Source organism: Primulina tabacum, chromosome 9 (assembly GCF_025594145.1).
Source record: "Primulina tabacum isolate GXHZ01 chromosome 9, ASM2559414v2, whole genome shotgun sequence".
NCBI lineage: Eukaryota > Viridiplantae > Streptophyta > Magnoliopsida > Lamiales > Gesneriaceae > Primulina > Primulina tabacum.
Genome location: NC_134558.1, coordinates 40673881 through 40690835, shown reverse-complemented (window position 1 = coordinate 40690835; position 16955 = coordinate 40673881). Strand labels below are relative to the sequence as shown.

The window sequence follows — 16955 nt, the reverse complement described above, 5'->3', positions numbered from 1 at the left end:
TAGGATGACCAACCAAGGATGGGTTTTGGCCAATTTCAATACTCGTCTAGCCAAGGATCCGTCCCACTCCACCCAAAATTCAATTCGGGTTGGCTTGACTTCATTTAAGCCAAAAATTAGAGAAGTAAATAGCTTTTTAAAAATACTAGAAAAGTGCACGTGCGTTGCACGTGATCAACAAAACTGGTGAAAATATATGAATGAAATTTTGATAATATTTAAATGAATTAAAATATGGCTAGTAGCATTTATCAATTAAAATAAATCAAACAAAAAAATAAAAATCATGATCATAGACGGTATATGAATCGGAAAAGTTATCTTATCCACATGACACATTTTTTAATATGCTTCTTGGTTGGTTTTGACAACTCAACAACTCTTTGTCATAGTTTTTATAATATGCGTATAACCATTTTGGTATACTCAACAAGTATATGATCATCTTTAATACTTATTATCTTATTTAGAATCATAATCTAAGATTTGACATGCTTGTAGTTTGCTTCCCTATCACGACATTTTTTCGATTTTCTACATTGTTTTTATCCGGTAATCTTATATTTCGACTGTTTGTTTTTTTCTTGTTGAATGATTTTTCAGTTTATGACAATCATCAACTGTAACTCCTAAGAAAAAAATTTTTAGTCGTGATAGGTTTTTACTTGTAAGTAAAAGTATGTATAACCTATATATCCTTCAATAACATAACCAATGAATAATGTTATAATTTTTTCAAACATCGTGATATTTGTAATATCAATTTTATATATTCAGTATCAATGTTATTAACATATAGCTATAAGGTTAATAAATTTTTAACAATTATTTCTCAATCACTGTGAGAAATAATACTTGAAAATCTATCAAATTACTATATATTAGAACTGTGTCCTCGTTTAATTTAACGCAATTCAAGAAAGTCATCCCATTAGTCACTTTTTTTAGAAGCTTTGGAACAATGATTGCGTTCATCATATCATGAAAATAATGTAATTTCAATATCATTTGTTGTGTCTAGAACATAATATTATATTATTCATTGAAACAAAATAAATTTTCTTTTATCGAATTTACATTTTGTTTATAATATTTTATATCTTGTGGAACGATATACAAAATTAATTACTGCATTTTAAAAGTTTTGAGAAGAGACACGAATAATGTAATTAAGATATGCATATGAGATATCAAGATAATATTGGAGGAAATAAAGTGCAACTGGCTCAATGTCTCAATTTACTAAAAATTCACAAAATTGATCTATTGTGTCCACAAAACTTTAAAATTTTTCTCATACCATTATAAATAGAATAAGAATCATGTACACTTTGTTTTTCATGTATTTCTTTTTCTGGATGAACAATTTTTTTCTTTTTGAAAAACGATTTTATTCTTTGAGAAATATTGACATTTTATATGACATCCATACAACATAATCAACACAAATAACATATAACAATAAAACATGTTAACAGTTAGGGTAAAAAAACTCATCTCATTGCAAGAACACTAAATGATCAAATGAAGCATATTATTTAGTAATATTTATTTAGCAGCATATATAAAAAATTGGCCAAATAACTTAAAAACAGTGTTTGAAATCAGTTACATTCAAACATTTCTCTCAATCACGTATCTCAGTTGACACAAATAGTCTGAAAATATCTCTATTCTAAATTCTAAATGGGAGAAAGAAGTTTTATATGAACTTAATATTTATTAATACTTTATTTTTATTTCATCCGTCTCATCTCCCTTTGTCATCCCATTATTATCTATCATTAATATGGTAGAGATTTTCATGAATTTGACTGCAATGTATAAATTTAAGTAATTAAAAGAATAAATAGTTTGATTGAGGTAAGTACACCTTTAATGACTTTTTTAAACTAACATAAAAAATGACTTAAATAATATCATGAATAGACGAATTGTAAAAAAAAAAGTAAAATAGTAAGCTCACAAATGAAAGTCATATATTTAATAGATATTATTATTAATAGATAATATATTATTTAGGGATATTTTTTTAGCATCATATATCGAAATTGACTAAATGCTTAAATATTTGCATTGAAATCACTTACATACAAACATTTTATATCAATCATATATCTATGTTGATACATAAATAGTCTAAAAATATCTCTATTTTAAATGAGAAAAAGATGTTTTATATGATCTTAATATTTATTAATAATTTAATTTTTTTCAGTCTCACTCTTCTCCATTCGTATTCCCAATATTAACTTAATATTCGGAATATTAACAATTTTTTAATTTATAACATTGTTATAGTAATTTTCTATGAATTTGATGTCAATGTTTAAATAACTAACGTAGAAAATAATTTAATGTTTAAATATGTATCATGTAAACTAAATGAAATTCAAATAGTAATATTAGCAATTTTTTTAAATATGTAACATGTAAACTAAATGAAATTCAAAAGTAAAATCAAATTAATAATTATTTGATGGAATTAAGTACACTATTAATGTTCATATTAAATTAACTTAGAAAATGACTTAAAGAACCTCATGAACATAAAAAATTGTAAAATAAATGAGATGGTAAAATAGTAAGCTCACAATAATGAAATTCAAAAGTAAAATCAAATTAATAATTATCTTGATGGAATTAAGTACACTATTAATGTTCACATTAAATTAACTTAAAAAATGACCTAAAGAACCTCATGAACATAAGAAATTGTAAAATAAATGAGAGGGTAAAATAATAAGCTCACAATAATGAAATTCAAAAGTAAAATCAAATTATTAATTATCTTGATGAAATTAAGTACACTATTAATGTTCACATTAAATTAACTTAGAAAATGACCTAAAGAACCTCATGAACATAAGAAATTGTAAAATAAATGAGAGGGTAAAATAGTAAGCTCACAATAATGAAATTCAAAAGTAAAATCAAATTAATAATTATCTTGATGGAATTAAGTACACTATTAATGTTCACATTAAATTAACTTTGAAAATGACCTAAAGAACCTCATGAACATGAGAAATTGTAAAATAAATGAAAGGGTAAAATAGTAAGCTCACAATTCAAACTCATATATAAAATAAATGAAAGGGTAAAATAGCAAGCTCACAATTCAAAGTCATATATTTATAATAGTATTAGATTAGATTAGATAAAATAATGAAAATATTGTAATTTGATTCAATTTATTATTTACAAATTAAATTAAAATAAAATAAAATACTCCTTCATTCTTTACCTTATGATTGGTAGGACACTGGAATAAAAATGATAATTCTCATTTTATAATTTTATTAGTTTTTAATAATAATAATAAAAATGATAAACAACATTTTTGAGTAATTATTATTTTAATTATAATTATGTTATTCTAAAATTAATTTTATTCCAACTTTATTTCTTTCTAATATTAGGTCTTGTATGTGTATGCATATCGTGTTTGCTGGGTAAAAGTCTGAATGTGTGATCAACTTTGCGTGATGATGTCAACTTATGTTTGATAATTCAAAGAAATTAAGAAGCACCGCCTAACATATTGCAATCTCACGCAAGAATCAAACCAAGAATTTTTCGGTCCCTACATCGATCCCGACGTGGCTATTTGATTTCAGTGATCGGCACCCTAATCTCGAAAATCAGTTTTTTCCCAGCTGGATCAAGGTTTAGTCTCGCAAGTCGGTCTCCGTCCCTGTATTTTTTTTATAGTGTAATTGTTTACGTGATTAATTATATTCTTTGCAATTTCGCTGTTTGGGCCTGTGAATTTTTGCCAATTTTCCCACGCAGATCATTTATGGGTTTGTGTCATGTTATTTTTGCTTTCCTGGGGTTCAGGTGTTGTGCTTGAATCGTGTATGTGAATGATTGAATTTTTTGGTATGTTTTCACCCTCCCTGAAATATAGTGTCTGTTCGACTAGCGTCCCTTCAGTTAGGGATGGCCTAACTAAAGAAGCGGATTGAAAGTTCAGTTAAAATTTATTTCTTGTCCCATTTTTTTGTATGCTGTTTGTATTTTCAGGTTGAGAGTGAACAGGTTATAATGAATGCCTATAAGGATCGTGCAATCACTGTCAAGTTCAAGTGATAATTAGGCTTGAATTTTATTATAATGGTGCGTGAATTTGTGAAAAGTTTTGATTCTCTATTTTCCCCTATTTTTGGTTCATGGTATGCACGTTTGTTTTTGGATTGATGTCCTTGAAAATTTATATTCCTGCATTTTTTTCCTAGCTACCACTTTTCGATTTCTCCCTCCATAACAATTTCCTGAAAGGTAATTTTATCTTAGCATGGGCTATTCTGAAAAGAACCAGGATCAGGAATGGATTGAGAGAGTTAAATCAGAAGGTGATATCCCTCTTCTCGAGCCAGATAACTGTTCTAATGGCTGGGCTTCTCCTCCTGGAGATATTTTCTTGGTTAGAGGACCAGAATACCTGAAGACGAAGGCTAAGATCCCTGGTGGGGATTATTTGCTGAAGCCTATAGGTTTTGACTGGATCAAAGGAACGGCAAAAGTTACTGAGCTGTTAAGAAATCCCAAAAATCGTGTTAGAAGAATTCTTGATGTGGAGTTTTCAAAGGGTAGCAAGCCTTTTGTTTGGGCTTTCAACTTACAAGTTCCGAGTAAAGACAACTATAGTGCTGTTGCATATTTTGTGGACAGTGAGCCTAGACCAGAAGACTCACTAATTACCCGATTCATTAACGGTGATGATGTATTTAGAAATTCAAGATTAAAATTGATAGCAAATATTGTCCAAGGCCCTTGGATTGTCAGAAAAGCTGTTGGTGAGCAGGCTATCTGCATTATTGGTCGGGCTCTTACTTGCATGTATAGTACTGGAGAGAACTTCATGGAAGTTGACATTGATATTGGGTCTTCAATGGTTGCAAATGCAATTGTTCATCTAGCATTTGGGTACTTGACCACCCTTACAGTTGATTTAGCTTTCCTTATTGAAGGTCAAACTGAATCAGAGCTCCCAGAGCGAATATTAGGAGCTGTAAGATTCTCTGAGCTGAATACTGCATCAGCCAGGTCAGTTGAACTGCCTTCTGAAGAAAGCGCTGGAAATTTGCAGTCATCTCTGCCTACCAGTTTCTGGAAATCAGTTGGGCAGGGATTTTCACAACTTCTGAATTCTAGTGGTCAAGGGAGTGATTCCAATTCAATTGCATCGTATGTCAGTGGGGTCATTGATCATGACAAAAATAATGAAGATCTTAAGAACCAATAGGTACAAATCTTCAATCTCTCACTTAAATTACTGTCATAGGTCGTATACTTCTAAATCTGTGTTTGGTGATTACCCTTGTAAAATTTTGATCACGGTGACATGTTTCACGGCGTTAGTCCTTTTTGGATGAGTTTCCCTTGTTTTCATATGTTTTTGATGGGCTATTGTTGTCTAGATCCGTACCAGGATAAATACTGACCATTGTTCCTTTTTAACCAAATGATGTTGTATAATATTTGAATCCTGGTAAAATGTGTCTCAAACTGTCAATGTGTTTTTCATTTTTGGCGCCAGCAAATCAGGTCTACAGGAAGCCCTTGATAAAACATTATATTTCATATTGAGAAACAATTTTGGAGTGGAGTGGAGTGATAATGAATAGTACCCGAATGACTTCTTATCGCTGTAGCAATGATGTCGGTTTTTTGGATTTGAATATTGAAAAGGCATTCCTTTTTCTACCACGACCTTCAAAATAACTACTGCTATTTCATCTTGGCCATTGTCCTCTAATCTATCAGTGTTTTGATGTATATGCCATCCATGAAGCTGATGCTACATAAACTCTTCTGTTGATGCTATTTTTGCAAGTATAGATTCTGACATCAAAATGTCAACTAACTTGTAAACTATTTTTATGCATGCTAAAGATTTGAAGTCATCTTGATGTGTCAGTATATTTTATTTGGTAAATTAACAATGGCTAATTATTTTGGCAGTTGCAGATTGGATTTTTCATTAAACACAGGGTGAATTTCGTTGCAATTCAATGAAGCATTTGAGCTGTATGGTCCTCGGTGCTGTTTGGTCCTCTTTCGTGCTTTCTTCTTCCTTTTTCGTATTTGTTGCTGTATATGATAAAGAAATGCACTACCGTGTTGTTAAAAGTTCATTCCTTTAGCATTTGACGCCAGCTTTACCTTGATTACTCTGATTCGGAATTCTTTCATATGTCAATAGAAACAACCTTGCTTCTTTGGAGAACAATTTGCACGATCAACGTTTTTGGTCACCTAGTCGCAGTATAATGATCGAATTGGAACTAAAATTGATATAATGACCAAGTTCATGGATTCAACTCCCAAAGAGTTGTGGGAATAATGGGAAGGAATATTGTTGGATTACAATACATTCGAATCAACTTTATTCACATCCTATATGGTTGCCTCTGTGCCCCAGTCAAAGTCGTCACATTTATTATGTTACACAATTTTAAAAAATTAATTTTATTATAGAATCGGCAACAGTTCTTAACGTGGTATCTACCTTCAAATCACCTTTGAAATCCTCAAGACTGCACGTTATTAGTCTAAAATGCCTTAAGCTTATTTATCAGTACTCTATTCGTTCTGGTACGAGATTCATAAAAAAAAATCATGCACATCATATGTAAGAGTAAATATATTTGGAACAGTAGGTTCAAACTATGAAGGTTATAACAATGTCAGAGTAATGAGCAAAAGTTGAAAAACATATGGTAAACTGCGGTATAAGAAAATCACGGACATCATATGTAAGAATAAATGTTAATTATTGGATATATATTTGAGCAAGTTTTCATCGACATTCATATCAAACGTGTACATTTTATGACTTGATTATGATCTAAAAGAGATTAGATAATCCACCACAATATACTACAAACTTGGAAGCCTACACTCATGCAAAGATCATAGTGACCGAGCTATGCAAAAATTCAACCTCGAAAAGTTCAGGAGGTACTAATGCCATCAACAACAAAAATTATATGTTGGTGTATGCATAACTATAGTCAATCCATTTGTCATTCAACCAATGGCGTTATACCAAATAATAAGTATACGTATGAATATATATTTGCTCGTGCTCAAAGACCCTTATTTTCCCTCGAACCACATTTAACTGGGAAAAAAATATAAATTACAAATGAGTCCTCACCTTATTTTCCTCTCGCCAAAGTCATTTTCTAACTAGTAGAAGAAAGAAAATCATTTTATGTGAAACATAAATATTGTCTCAGAAATGAAAAGATGCCATGAGAAAATGACCTGTTTTCCATTAATCATTGTTGAATTGATATATATCAAAGCAAAGATTATTGGCACTATTGTATTTCATGAGGAATCAATCTTAGCTGCATAATATCATGTGAAATTCGTTGCATAAGCTACACAAGATTGGCACCAACATCAGGCGACGAGCTCATCTGCAAGGTTCTACCATTTCCAGAAGCAAGAAATCGCACAGATGGCAATGACGGATCTGTTACTGATTCAATCACAAGAAAGTTGAAATCATATGTACCAGACTTCTTCAAACTATAAACAAATACAAGAACAACCCATCCAAACATAGATATTGCCCAATAATTATTCATCCCGTGTATCAAACCCCAGGCGATCGAGTACCCAACAATGATTCCTGATAAATGGCCAATAAAACTAGCTTGCGGGACAATTATAGATGTGAAAATAAGCGACTCAAATGGCGCAAAACTGATAGGAAGTGACAGAAACCCAAAAAGTTCCAACTTCGAAGAGGGTTGCTTTGCAGACAAAATAGTCATCCACCCAAAAACAACACAAGAGTACCCAACAGCAGTTACTCTCCTAAAATAGTCCAGCTTGAACTTCTGAATCAAGACATGGTAGATCCCAAGAACCAGCAATCCAGAGAGAACAACCAACAGCAACGAATAGTGTAGATAATATTCTACCCCAAGACCGATGTCTCCTAATTTTTCAATAATCCCCAAGCTCCAAAGTGCGCTCATATTGAAAACAAGATGAAGGATGCTAATATGTGAAAATGCAGAAGTTATTATCCTCCAATGATGACTGTCTAACGCAGTTTCATAACTCAAACCAACATGTGAATACCCGATATTCTTCTTCTGAATATAGAACCAAATCAAACTACATATCCCTATTACGCAACTTGTAGCTGGCTTATCCCAAATCTCATAAAACAATGGCTTCCCCATCCCAATAGACTCAATCTATCAACTAAAGACTTTAACTTCCGATAAATTAAGTATACTCAGAATAAAGCGGCCCAAAATTGTTCGACCAATAAGCTCGTCAACTAATAAACCAATACAATCTCAAGAATCTTCGTAGAAACCCACCAACGCCGGCAGATACAACGCAATAGAGCAAATTTACCCGCACAAAATACCAGCAAATGCGAAATATGGAAAAACCTAAATATCACAATCCGGTATGCTTTATACAAGGAGAAAAATAACACCTTCAAAGGCTCTACAGGACACAAAATACTATAAAAAATGGAAACTTTATCACCGAAGAGGAAAGAACGATAGTAGCCGAGATTCAGAAGGGAAATTGATTATACCTAGTTTGAGGTTCAGAGTGACGATTTCTCTTTCGCCCCTAAAAGAGTCTCTCTCTGTTTATCAAAGCCTTGGAATATTTATTAATTACATTTTTCGTTATTTTTAAATTAATGAATTTTTTTTATCAAGATTGATAAATTATTTAAAAATTTTAAAATATAAATTAAAAAGTAATTGAATTTAAAAATAAAAATTAAATTAAATTAAATATATAAAAAGAAAATTTATTTTGGAAAAAAAATCATCAATAATGTTATATATTGAAGCTATAATTGTAGTTTCAAATAAAACTCCATAAAAAATTAGTTAATATAAGATTTTTTTCGATTTTCTAGAACACTTAATTCATCTAATTAATAATAGGCCGTACTATTATTTGATCAATATTTCAAGAAGTCGGAAAACGAAGAGAAGGCTAAAAGTAAAGAGAGTGGCATTGGTTTGTAAAAATTCCTTCCCATCTTTTTAGCATCTTTCGGACAAAAATATTGGACGCAAGTGGCACTGTCAGATACTCCATTGTTTGTGCTGATAAAAATATGAAATTGTTATGTAATGTAACAGGGTCAGTTGACAGCATCAAGAGTAAACGGGTTCTTTGTCTACCGAAGACTTTTTTCCGACCAAGATATTCCAAACAAGATGTAGGAAATCTGATATACAATCAGTTTTCCAGAGCTGAAGCTCTCAAAGAAAGATGTCCCAGAACTGCGACAACTGGGAAAGATTGGTAGGAGCGGTGTTCCGCAGATACCCAAAGCAACAGCAGTTCCCAATCATCGAGTCCGAGTTTTAGCTCAAGTCCTCCACAGGTTAAAAAATCATCATTTGGCATAATAGAACTTGTGGGATTTCCTAGTACTCCATGTTGAGTAACTCTAACGTCAGCACATTATGGGATGGTACATACGTTAGAAGAGAAATAAACACTGATTAATGGTATACGTAAAGTTTTCTCTTGTTTTTGTATACGATAGTGGCGAGAAACGAAAACAACAAGTTGGCTATAGAATCTGTATGCGTCCATATTATCCAATTTTGATAAAAGTTTGTGTTTCATCGGAACAAGTTGGAGGCACTTTGGTATTGAACTGGCTCATCTGACTATTGACAGAACGATTTCCAAGACGAGAATTCGAAGAAATGTCGGTGGCTGGAGCAAAGGAACTTCAAATTGAATGGGGAAATGACTCAAGTTACTGGAACTGGACATCTCATGCTTATTCCAGGTCCATCATATGTCTTTGACTATCCTCTATCATCGTTACACAAGCAAAAACTGAATTTTTCATTTCTTTTTTGTGTATGTATATATGTTTGCAGATTCCGAGGTTGCAGAGCTGAAGTCAGTATGGTGGTTTGATATTATAGGCAATATCAAAACAAGATTTCTGTCTCCAGTAACTACTTACGCGGCTTTTCTGGTGTTTAAATTAGTTGAGGGGGCTCAGGGCCTAGAGGTAGCTAATGCAGAGGTTAAATTTGTAGAGGATGAACGAGGCAAACAAGTTGAGCGAGAAGAAGTTCGACCTACGGTGGTTCACCTTCAACCAACGAAGGAAACTAATGGAAAGGTTGCGGTACACAGAACGGATGGATGGATGGAGGTGGATATTGGAAACTTCATTTTCAAAACGGATATGAAGGAGAGGTGAAGGCACGGTTGCGTGATACGATGCTTCGGATGAAGACTGACCCGATCATTGATGGCATTGAGTTTCGGCCAGTGTACACCGAGGTTAAATTTCTTCCAAACACGGTTTCGAGAAATAGAAGAGGAAGGGGAGGAGGAAACTTTTCAAGGTTTACTAGTTCTCAGATCAATGAATCATTTGCAGTAGATTGGGAGAAGTTTGTAATGCCGGATTATCAAGAAATAGCATCGTCATCGGCTCATTGGGCAAGTTCAGCCTATTTAACGAATTCCATGTTTAATATATTTTTGTATAACAGTGCTTTTACTGATGCAATTTGATAACCTGACAGGGATTTTTCCTGGATGGAAGGAATAGAAAGATATGTTATATGCTTGGAGCAAGACGTCTTTATATTGCAGGGGGCGATAACCCAATAAAATGGGAGTGGAGACCACACGCAGATTCAAGGTCCATCATCATATTAACCCATTATTTCAAATTTTGACTGAATATTTTTTGGGGGATATTCAGATATGAGGAATATCTCCCTCTCTTTTTCTTTTTCTTCCGAGTGTTTGCAGATTCTCTGAGATAGCAGAGCTAAATGATGTTTGGTGTATTGAAATCCAATGCAAAATCGACATAAAAATGTTGTCTCCAAGAACTTTTTATGCAGCATATCTAGTGTTTGGATTACGAAAGTGGTCTAGGGGGCTTAATGTAGGCAACACAACAATCAGATTTGTGTGTGATAACTCGGAAGAAGATGCCGATAAAAGAGCGAGAGTTGTTCACCTTCATACGACGGAGAATAGACACGGAGATAAGGCCGTCACCAGAGATGATGGATGGGTGGAGGTAGAAATGGGAAACTTCTACTTGGCCGATGCCGAACAAGGAGAGGTTGAGGCACGGTTGTTCGAGAAGACGACGTCCAAGTCCGGCTTAATTGTTGAAGGCATCGAGTTTCGACCTATTTGTATTGAGATTTCTGATACTCTAAGCTTGGATAAGAAAGCAGTCCTTCCAAAGATTAGGATTCAAGGGTGACAAAAGAAAACAAGTTAATACCTTCACGTGTGTATTTGTTTCTTTAATAAATTTTGATTTAACTGAAGAACAGTATTTTCAAAAGCTAACAATGCCACCGTGGAGTAACCATTAAAAAGCTAGAAAAACCAAACATTTGATTCACTTGTCAACTCATGCTAATTATTTTACATGTCTGTATAAAAAATGTTTCTTTAATTAAATGCATTATTTTGGCCAACCAGGGTGCTTCGACCTTGCGGTGGGAGTACTACACCTCCCCGGCCAACCAGAGGGCAGAGGATTGGTACTATTCATAATTCAATCTATCAAATAAAATATGAGGCTGTGGGTTTTTTTTAAAAAAAAATAAGATAAAAAAATTATATGTTGGTAGGTAACGAGTTACCAGTCACAGGATAATATATATACGGCCTTCATAATTAATTCCTCGCGAGTCACGGGCAACGCACATGTGGTTGAGTCCACAGATTATGTGTTGTCTTAATTGTGGCCAAGCATTTGATTCTCAAATCGTCCGCCAGCCACTTCTCTCTCTGGTCCTTGGCAGATTCTTCTTTGTTCTTCCAACTGCTGTGCTTTTCGTCTCGTTTTCTTACATTATTGGCCTCATTTTTCATTCATAAAGACATTTGTCCTGGTTCATTCGAATTACAATCAAGTGTTCGGCTCAGATATTTTATTCAACAAATCGCGTATTTTGACAAGGACCCTTCATGCCAAAATTTGATTTTGTGGTGTATTTCTTGAATCTTGAAAAAAAACCAAGATAATTGTTTTGTGATAAGGGTTATGGGATCTGATATTATTGATAGCTGATTTTAGCTGTACGTTATTCTTGGTAGTGAAAAGAATTGAGACTATCATCATCATCATCATAAAATGAAGATTCAGTGCGATGTGTGTGAGAAGGCAGAAGCAAGCGTGATATGCTGCGCAGATGAGGCGGCACTGTGTGCGAAATGTGATGTTGAAGTTCATGCGGCAAACAAGCTTGCCAGCAAACACCAGAGGCTGCATCTCCAATCCCTCTCCAGCAAGCTTCCACCCTGTGACATTTGCCAAGTACGTGTTTCCCCTTCTTTTGTTTAACGATAGTTGTTGCTTTGTAAGCTCATCGAGTGGGACTAAAAGGATTTTGGATCACCATACTCTAGCAATATCCTTTAGCCTGTTTGAGAGGAATGAAACTTACATCGTCTTTTATGTTTGGAGCCTTAAATTTATTTCCTTGCTCGTCCCCACTGGATCCCCTCGACTTTGCTTGAATTTTTATGTTGATTACTTTGTTTTGTGGTCATTGATCGTGTATAGGAGAAAGCAGCTTTCATTTTCTGTGTGGAGGACAGAGCACTCTTCTGCAAGGACTGTGATGAACCTATTCATGCAGCTAATACCCTTGCTGCAAACCACCAGAGGTTTTTAGCCACCGGAATACGTGTGGCGTTGAGCAGCTCCAACTGTAACAAAGAAAACTTGAAAAATTCGATTGAGCCGAAGCCCCCTCGATCAAATTCACAGCAGAATGGTACAAAAATACCGGCACATCAGGTTCTGGGCATAACATCACCACCATCTTGGGCTGTTGATGACTTGCTACAATTTTCTGATTATGGTTCATCCAACAAGGTAAAATATTAGCTCCTGTATGTATACATATCTTCATTTGATTCATAGATTCTTGTCTTCCAAGAAAGATTCAAGGATGAGAAGGCAAAAGTAGGGAGTTTCAAGGTGGAAATCATGGAGCTTTATAAATTGAACTTGAATATCTGGCTCTTGTTGCCAAAATTCACCGAGATCAAGTCTTGTAGCATAGCTTTTTGTTCCATGCTTCTTTTCTCTGAAAAATTCGAGTTTTGGTCTTCAAACAAAGTTTTTCATCGCAATGGGTATCGAATAGTTTTTTACAACATATCTTCTATTAACCTCCTAGACAAATTTTTTATTCTGCTTATTTTCAAACTATTCTAAAGCATGCGTACATCTGTGCAGAAGGAGCACCTCGATTTTGATGATCTCGACTGGTTGACAGAGATGAATCTGTTCGGTGAACAAATACGGCATGAGGCACATGCTGCAGCCGAAGTCCCTCAGCTGCGCATGTCTCAGCCAAGTTACACAACTTCTCACCGATCAGGCAAATGTCACATGCCTAACAAGAGGCCTAGAATCGAAATCCCCGATGATGATGAAGAGTTCTTCACAGTTCCTGATCTGGGTTGAATCTAGATAATCACATGTGAAAGAAACACCTAGCAGTTTCAAAACTAAAATTGCTTACTAAATTAAAGTGTCTAGTTAAACGTTTGGGGGTTTGACTGCAGTTGTTAGTTTACTGATATTGTTGCTTGATAATTCCAAACTTGGCAGGTCTAAATTTTCGTGAATGTTTTCTTTCCCATGTAGTTGATTTCTGTCCCTTTCCCCCTTGAATTGAATCGTTGGATTTCAAGTACGCAAGAAAGGATTGGTATATCAAATGCACCAGAAAAAAATTATCGGACTGCAAGTGATTTCTATTACAATTACTCGATTCTCTCTCTTTTTTTTTTTAAATAGAAAACGTTCATCAGCGGAAGATTATTGTGGTTTTCAGCATGGCACTGAATTCAAACATCTTCGAGCTTCGATGCAAGTAGTCGTACCTTTTCCTGCTAAAACCTTATGAAAGCATACACGTATATGTAGACATTATAACGCATATCTCTATTATCATCCACGCTTAGGGAAAATAGGTGTTGCATTATTCAGTTCTACCAACACTAGGGGGAAAAATCGAAAATCTCAACACGAGAGATTGGAAAGTGCCATTCTCGCATTGCAAAGATTTAAAAAAAAGAAAAAAAAAAGAAGAAAAGCAATTCGAATTTGTCTTTGCAGTATGTTGTCATTAATTAAGCTCCCCTGATATAAGATTGACGACATCCGTGTGCCTAGGAAGAGCCGGAATTGCTCCCTTCTTGGTGGTCGTTATAGCACCACATGCGCAAGCGTACTTGAGCACTTCCTTCAGTCTCCCTTCATCCTGACACATAATTAATCAAACAATATCATCAGTAACAAGACAGATTCAGAAGGGAGTCGAATCCCATCGGACAAAGAACATCCAAGGTTATAAATTGTTACGTGGATAATGGAATGGTCATCGACAATCTTGCACAGAAGGGCACCCACAAAAGAATCTCCAGCTCCAGTTGTGTCCACTGTATTCACACGGTATGCATCCACTGATCCGCGAAAAGTCTACAAAGATTTTTAATATGAGTCATGCTTTTCAGAAAATATTTTTCACACCCACTGTTTGCGAAGATTTAATTTAATACGTGACAAAATCTCCTTTTTTTTTCCGGGTCCATTGCATTTTTCTCTAGAATAATGCATGCTTCATTCAGAAACGGGGGAACCAATCAGTTGACCGCCCGCCTCGTTTTAATATTGTCTCTGCTTAAAAAATCCCACCACCTACCGAATTACTCGCATATTAAAATATATTTTTAAGATGATGTAACTTTTTACTCTTCACTGCTAAACTTCAAATAATATTCAAATGAACTATTATTAAAACTTTAGATCAATTACCTTGGTGTAGTATCGGCATCCCTTTTCTCCAAGGGTGACTAAGAGAAGCTTCAAATCATCGTGCCATAAAGACAAGGCGGATTCATCGTCGATCTTATCGCAGCCAGTGAGGAATTCCAGTTCAACATCACTAACTTTGATCACATCTGCCTTGTTCCATATGCTCATTATTTGAATTCGTGCCTCCTTCTCCGAGGACCAGAGCGGTAGCCGGAGATTCGGGTCGTACGAGAGCAAAGCCCCGGCTTGCTTCGCCACTTCCATTGCCTTCAGATGAGCCGATCGGCATGGCTCAACGATTAAGCTTATTGATCCATAATGGAACACCTTAGCCTATGTACATAAACAATAAACTTTAAGAATAATGAATTACTTGATCGATCAATATTAGGATACCCGTCATAAATCGAAATGTAAAATTGATTTCAACACATTCATAGGCTTCAAGAATCAGACAAACCAAACTTGGCAAAACTATATCTAGTCGATGTACACGTATTACATCTTCACTGTGTTTTTTTCCTCACCTAAACTATCCTCTAGACTATGATATAGTATATACATATGAGAAATAATAATTTCAAATAAGTTCAATACAACGAATCTAACATTAAAACTATGCAGTGAGTTAATTGAACTGTTACCTCAAATAAGGGTTTGGTGGATGCTGGGAGTAGGTAGGCTGTCAAAAAATCTCAGAGGACCCACGATTTGACTTTTAGTCTCTCTCACACACAATAGACACAAAAATATACGCACCATGTCGTACGTTATACAGTCTTAAGTAAGAAACTCGACTAGATTAGAACGCCACACTGGGATTCCCGCGTGTTATATACGTCAAGTGTGGGACTCACCTCTTCAGCGTCAACTTGTCCCACAATTTTTTAATGTAAGAACATGATATTTCAAGACATTAGTTCGATCCCGACGAATAAATCTAGAAAACAGGAGGTGGGTAGATTTGGTTTAATGGACGTAATTTCCAGTAAATCCACGCTTTATAGTGGTATCAACATAGTCCACACAGGAACTTTTCGAATCCTCACTCCTATAACTCTCTTTACATGAATAACCCTGTATTATTAAGCGTGATTAAACAGAATCTAACTAATCTTTTTGTTCAAACAAATCAGCCCATTTCAGATGATAATTTTCTATGTTAATTAATCCCCTTAATTTCCAATCATATCCGGTTTAATGTTGTAGCAAGTTTTAAGGAAAAAAATTCCCGTCATCGGTCCACCTCCAGCTAATTTACTAATTATCATTATTCATTGCCTATCCATAAATTTTAATTTTTATTAATTAGCATCGTCAATGTCACGCCAATCCAAATAAAAGTCGAAAACTAACGAAACAGAACAAATAGCAGATGCGTGCTTCCATTTGGAGGTCAAAACTAATGAAGTGAATTTTATTTTATAAAAGTAAAAGCTTTGAATCAAATCAAACAAAAAAAATTTGACCAAAATTGCGCATGTGGAGAATTCATTTGGATTTTGGTCTATGAAAAAAAAAATGCGCGCGTGAGATGCACCAAAAATAATTCAGAGTGAATACTGACAGATCTAATAAGGTCGAGGTTCAACTCATCGGGGGTTAGCAGCATATCAGCACTGGGATTCCTATAGAACATGAACTCACGCTCCCCGTCGGCGCGTAGGGTCACGAAGGCCAACGCTGTACGTGCTCCCTTGTCGAAACTAACTCCCTCCGCCGTCACTCCGTTCTCCGTCAGGATCCCGGCGAGCATGTGACCGAACTCGTCGTCTCCGAGCTTCCCAACGAAGGCAGCTCTCCCACCCAGCCTCGCCACCGCGATCGCCACGTTGGCGGGGGCTCCCCCGGGTGCCTTCAGAAACCCCGGCGCATCCGCCAGAGACACTCCGGAGACTGTCGGAACAAAGTCTATCAACATCTCACCAAAACTCACGATCAAACCATCGCCGGAACCGCTGTTGACCGCTCCTGTCATTGCTGCAGTCGAAAAGTAATATACAAAAGGGAAAATTGGAGGGATGAGGTATAAATAATAGTGATCTGAAATCTGTGTGCGCAGAGAAGAATGGTATGCTAATGCAGTTTATATAGAGAGAGA

The 16955-nt window shown here is 35.0% G+C and overlaps 6 protein-coding genes across 10 annotated transcripts; 4 read left to right on the top strand and 2 right to left on the bottom strand.

The window, feature by feature from the left end:
* The first annotated feature begins 3427 nt into the window (after positions 1–3427).
* On the top strand, positions 3428–6243 carry LOC142556242 (protein ENHANCED DISEASE RESISTANCE 2). 3 transcript variants are annotated; one of them, XM_075667625.1, is made up of 3 exons: positions 3428–3669; positions 4300–5251; positions 5971–6241. In XM_075667625.1, the coding sequence occupies exon 2, from the start codon at positions 4301–4303 to the stop codon at positions 5249–5251; it is 951 nt and encodes a 316-aa protein (XP_075523740.1). In that variant the 5' UTR covers positions 3428–3669; position 4300; the 3' UTR covers positions 5971–6241. The 3 variants fall into 3 exon arrangements, with proteins under 3 accessions (XP_075523740.1, XP_075523739.1, XP_075523741.1); XM_075667624.1 differs by having other exon boundaries at positions 3428–3683; positions 5971–6240; XM_075667626.1 differs by lacking the exon at positions 3428–3669 and having other exon boundaries at positions 4301–5251; positions 5977–6243.
* A 552-nt stretch (positions 6244–6795) lies between these two features.
* LOC142556240 (RHOMBOID-like protein 13) lies at positions 6796–8661 on the bottom strand. 2 transcript variants are annotated; one of them, XR_012822579.1, is made up of 2 exons: positions 7279–8661; positions 6796–7132 (listed from the first exon to the last, which is right to left on the bottom strand). XR_012822579.1 is itself a non-coding variant. In XM_075667622.1 (1 exon), exon 1 carries the CDS (start codon positions 8211–8213, stop codon positions 7398–7400), a length of 816 nt encoding a protein of 271 aa, XP_075523737.1. In that variant the 5' UTR covers positions 8214–8661; the 3' UTR covers positions 7254–7397. The 2 variants fall into 2 exon arrangements, 1 of the variants encoding a protein (XP_075523737.1); XM_075667622.1 differs by lacking the exon at positions 6796–7132 and having other exon boundaries at positions 7254–8661.
* Positions 8662–9771: 1110 nt separating this feature from the next.
* On the top strand, positions 9772–10240 carry LOC142504516 (F-box protein PP2-B11-like). The gene is made up of 2 exons (XM_075617365.1): positions 9772–9814; positions 9909–10240. The coding sequence occupies exons 1-2, from the start codon at positions 9772–9774 to the stop codon at positions 10238–10240; spliced, it is 375 nt and encodes a 124-aa protein (XP_075473480.1).
* On the top strand, positions 10238–12247 carry LOC142556239 (F-box protein PP2-B11-like). 2 transcript variants are annotated; one of them, XM_075667620.1, is made up of 4 exons: positions 10238–10485; positions 10572–10690; positions 10804–11268; positions 11497–12247. In XM_075667620.1, exons 1-4 carry the CDS (start codon positions 10261–10263, stop codon positions 11612–11614), a joined length of 927 nt encoding a protein of 308 aa, XP_075523735.1. In that variant the 5' UTR covers positions 10238–10260; the 3' UTR covers positions 11615–12247. The 2 variants fall into 2 exon arrangements, with proteins under 2 accessions (XP_075523735.1, XP_075523736.1); XM_075667621.1 differs by having other exon boundaries at positions 10804–11285.
* On the top strand, positions 11930–14132 carry LOC142556241 (B-box zinc finger protein 25-like). Its single transcript, XM_075667623.1, has 3 exons — positions 11930–12337; positions 12587–12901; positions 13268–14132. Exons 1-3 carry the CDS (start codon positions 12155–12157, stop codon positions 13496–13498), a joined length of 729 nt encoding a protein of 242 aa, XP_075523738.1. The 5' UTR covers positions 11930–12154; the 3' UTR covers positions 13499–14132.
* Positions 13961–16951, bottom strand: LOC142556238 (putative fructokinase-4). Its single transcript, XM_075667619.1, has 4 exons — positions 16422–16951; positions 14855–15187; positions 14402–14518; positions 13961–14300 (listed from the first exon to the last, which is right to left on the bottom strand). The coding sequence occupies exons 1-4, from the start codon at positions 16830–16832 to the stop codon at positions 14166–14168; spliced, it is 996 nt and encodes a 331-aa protein (XP_075523734.1). The 5' UTR covers positions 16833–16951; the 3' UTR covers positions 13961–14165.
* Positions 16952–16955: the final 4 nt, after the last annotated feature.